The sequence below is a fragment of the Octopus bimaculoides genome, chromosome 3, assembly GCF_001194135.2.
Source record: "Octopus bimaculoides isolate UCB-OBI-ISO-001 chromosome 3, ASM119413v2, whole genome shotgun sequence".
NCBI lineage: Eukaryota > Metazoa > Mollusca > Cephalopoda > Octopoda > Octopodidae > Octopus > Octopus bimaculoides.
The window spans coordinates 46,822,108-46,826,291 of record NC_068983.1 but is presented as its reverse complement, the minus strand read 5'-3'; the positions used below and the strand labels follow the sequence as shown (position 1 = coordinate 46,826,291).

At 36.7% G+C, this 4,184-nt stretch overlaps 1 protein-coding gene across 1 annotated transcript in view; it reads right to left on the bottom strand.

Moving 5' to 3' along the window:
* LOC106875605 (telomerase protein component 1) overlaps positions 1-4,184 on the bottom strand; it is a 214,501-nt gene that overhangs the window by 69,133 nt on the left and 141,184 nt on the right. Inside the window, exon 43 of the mRNA XM_052966744.1 lies at positions 3,995-4,093. Within this exon, the coding sequence (XP_052822704.1) occupies positions 3,995-4,093 (99 nt within the window). The remainder of the gene's footprint in view (positions 1-3,994; positions 4,094-4,184) is intronic.

Here is a 4,184-nt window from a genome sequence, read left to right as displayed (position 1 = left end):
TTATCTCTATTTCCAGGTCTTTGTATTTTGAAAGTTTTTCCATTTCTTTTAGAGAAACGTTGTCATCTGCTGGTATTGATACATCAATTAGAAAGCATTTTTTTTCTTCATGATCTTTGACAACTATATCTGGTCTATTTGTCTTAATTTCTCTATCTGTGTGTATTGGCATATCCCAGAGTATGGTTGCTTTCTCGTTTTCTGTGACCTTTTCTGGCGTGTGTTTATACCATTATTATTATTATTATTATTATTATTATTATTAATATTATTATTGTTATTATTATTATTATTATTATTATTATTATTATTATTAAGGTAGTGAGCTGGCAGAATCGTTAGCACACCAGGCAAAATGCTTAGTGGCATTTCTTCTGTCTGTACATTCTGAGTTCAAATACTGCCACAGTCGACTTTGCCTTTCATCCTTTCAGGGTCAGTAAATTAAGTACCAGTGAAACACTGGGGTCAATGTAATCGACTATACCCATCCCCCAAAAACTTTCAGGCCTTGTGCCTTTAGTAAAAAGGATTATTATTATTATTATTATTATTATTATTATTATTATTAAGGCAGTGGGCTGGCAGAATCATTAGCACACCGAGCAAAATGCTTAGTGATATTTTGCCCATCTACACATTCTGAGTTCAAATTCTGCCAAGGTCAACTTTGCCTTTTATGCCTCCAGGGTCGATAAATTATATACCAGTTGAGTACTGAGGTCGATGTAATCAACTTCCCCCTCTCCCAAATTTCAGGCCTTGTGCCTAGAGTAGAAAGGATTATAATAGTAATAATAATAATTATTATTATTATTATTATTATTATGGTTGCATACTTCATGGCCTCTTGCAAAGCTAGTGACACGGGGGGGGGGGCAGAGAAGGAAGAAACTACAAGACATGAGCTGATGCCACTTACACAACCACTCCTAATATTGAATAGAGTGCTGTGTGTGTGTGATTCTTAATGCCTGTAAAATACAAGCCACTGTAGAATATAATGCTTAATGTAGCTATTATATAAGGCAATATACACACTGCTTATAAGTGTGTAATTAAAAGCAAATATTTGCTAATAATCAAAATCATGCAACACAGAACAAAAGCATTCGATACTTTGAACATTTTACACAATACTTTATGTACAGCTAACCACTGCATTACAAAGAGATCAATGTTCGCTATAAACAATAAGAATCACATGTGAAATAGAATGGGACAAAATATATTCAAAAGCAAATATTTGTTAATTCTCAGAAACATACAATAACAACTATGTTGACATTCTTTTGGTTGTTTTGGTCATTTTCACTGCACTGCGGGGCCATGCTGGAGCACCGCCTTTAGTCGAAGAAATCGACTTCAGGAGTTATTCCTTGTAAGCCTGGTACTTATTCTATCGGTCACTTTCGCCGAACTGCTAAGCTATGGGGATGTAAACAAACCAACTTCGGTTGTCAAACGATGGTGAGGAGAGAAAAACACACAAATACATGTATCATCATCATCATCATCATCACCATCCTGGGTTTTAAATCCAGGTTTTGTCCCTGTTAACGGGGCGTGGCCAGATCTGCCTCAACGCCATAGCAACCACTCTCACACCATCTCACCATATATATATATGTGTGTATGTGTGTGTGTGTGTATGGTTCTAGGTTCAGTCCCACTGCATGGCACCTTGGGCAAGTGTCTTCTACTATAGTCTTGGGCTGACCAAAACCTTGTGAGTGGATTTGGTAGATGGAAACTAAAAGAAGCCTATATACATATATATATATATATATATATATATACACACACACACAATGCCATAGCAGCTGCTCTCACACCATCTCACCATATATGTGTGTGTGTGTATATGTATATATAGGCTTCTTTTAGTTTCCATCTACCAAATCTACTCACAAGGCTTTGGTCGGCCCAAGACTATAGTAGAAGATGCTTGCCCGAGGTGCCATGCAGTGTGACTGAACCCAGAACCATGTGGCTAGGAAGCAAGCTTCTTGTCACACAGCCACTCCTGTGCCTACGTTGACATAGAAACAAAAACAAAATCACTAATGTAAGATGGTTAACAAATATATCTGTTGGACTATCATTGGACTACGGCCATGCTGGAGCACTGCCTTCGAGGGTGTGGCTGAACAAATTGATCCCAGTGCTTAAGTCCGGTACTTATATTATCGGTTGGTCTCTTTTGCCAAATCGCTAAGTTGCGGGGACATAAACAAACCAACACTGGTTGTCAAGTGAAAGGGGTGGATACACACACGAACACAAAGATATATGCACCCATAAGTATACATCATCATCATCATCATATAAGGTCTGTTTTCCTTGCTGGTATGGGTTGGATGTATATTTATTAATGTGTGTGTGTGTGTGTATGTAGCTACTTTGAGTATACAGATACCTCACAAAAGGGATGTTAACATCCAAGCTTTGCCAGTTTAATCTTATATATCGATGTAAAAGTTCAGGAGTCCAGTATAACTTAATAGTATTGGTGTTAATTATTTAAATAGGCACTAATTAGGTATATTACAGAGTTTAATGATTATTACATTTCAATATATATGAGTACATTTCAATATAATATATCATAAAGAAAAAAATGAAGAGTTTCAACTGATAAAACTCAATTTATTTACGTATTGTCAAAATCTCTGTAACGTACAATTTGTTTCCATACTTAACTCAATCAATTACAAATTAATAAATTAAAAATTGGAAACTGCATCTTGAAATACTGTTCTATATTTTAGAGATGAGGAATTCTGTACATTATTTACATTATTTATATTGGACAGATATGTGTCCTCATCTTGTTTGTTATTACCACAACGCTTCAGCTGATTTATTCTCCAGCCTTCATCAGGTGTCCTGATAGAATTTTGAACCCAACCTTGGGTTCTCATTCATAAGGTATCCTTTAGCTGATGTTATTATTATTGAGTGAGAGAGCAGTGCATGCTATCAAAGTGACACTGGGGTAAAATATACAAAGCCCGTTATACCCATCATGACTACCCGTCTGATAAGGGTACACCAGGTACATGCATCACAACCATATGTGCGTGACATGGTGATCTCATATCAAGATAAACAGCGCATGACCTTGCAGTTAGAATTTACTTCAGGTCGAGTAGCCCATCCCGCTCAAAAGGTCCCTGAATACGGTTTGTTTAAGGATGATGAGCAAAACACCCATGTTTCCAAAGATGAATTATTCAATATTTTTCATTATTATTATTACGGGTGACACGTAAAAGCACCCACTACACTCTCTGAGTGGTTGGCGTTAGGAAGGGCATCCAGCTGTAGAAACTCTGCCAAATTAGATTGGAGCCTGGTGTTGCCATCCGGTTTCACCAGTCCTCAGTCAAATCGTCCAACCCATGCTAGCATGGAAGGCGGACGTTAAACGATGATGATGATGATTTATTCAAGGCACTGCCTGGAATTGAACTCGCAATCTTGGTGAAGGCTAGAGAGTAAATCAGCCGAAACATGGTAGTAACAACAAACAAGATGAGGACACATATGCGTCCAATGTAAATAACGTAAATAATGAGCATCTTGAAATATCAAGTTAAATATTTCCTGAGGGTGAGAATTAGACAAATATAAAAATCACATCATAAACAAACATATAAAACGAAAGGGTTTCAAAAGTGGGCAAATTTTTCCTACTATAGCCTCAGGCCAACCAATGACCTGTGAGCGAATTTGGTAGAAGGAAACTGTGTGAAATCCTCTAATATGTGTGTGCATCATTATGCTTGTATTTGTCCAGCACAACCACTTGATAACAGGGCTTGGTTTGTTTACATCCTCATTATTAAGCCATTCAGTAAAAGAGACTAACAGAGTAGGCATAAGGGTTGAAAAAATAACTGGGGTCAATTTACTTGATCAAACTCTTTAAGGTGTTTCCAAAGCATGGCCGCAATCCAATGAGTGAAAGATTAATACTTAAATAACTTACTTTTACTTTGCCATCTTCACTGACAGTTACCATTTCTCTTCCATTTGAGGTGTAAGCAATAGCATTAACTGGACCCATGTGTCCCATAATGCTTCCAACCTGAAAGGAGAAACAATAAGTAAAATATGTTTAATATTAATTTTTGCTTTTGTACTATTATGCAGTTAATCCCAATATATATATATATATA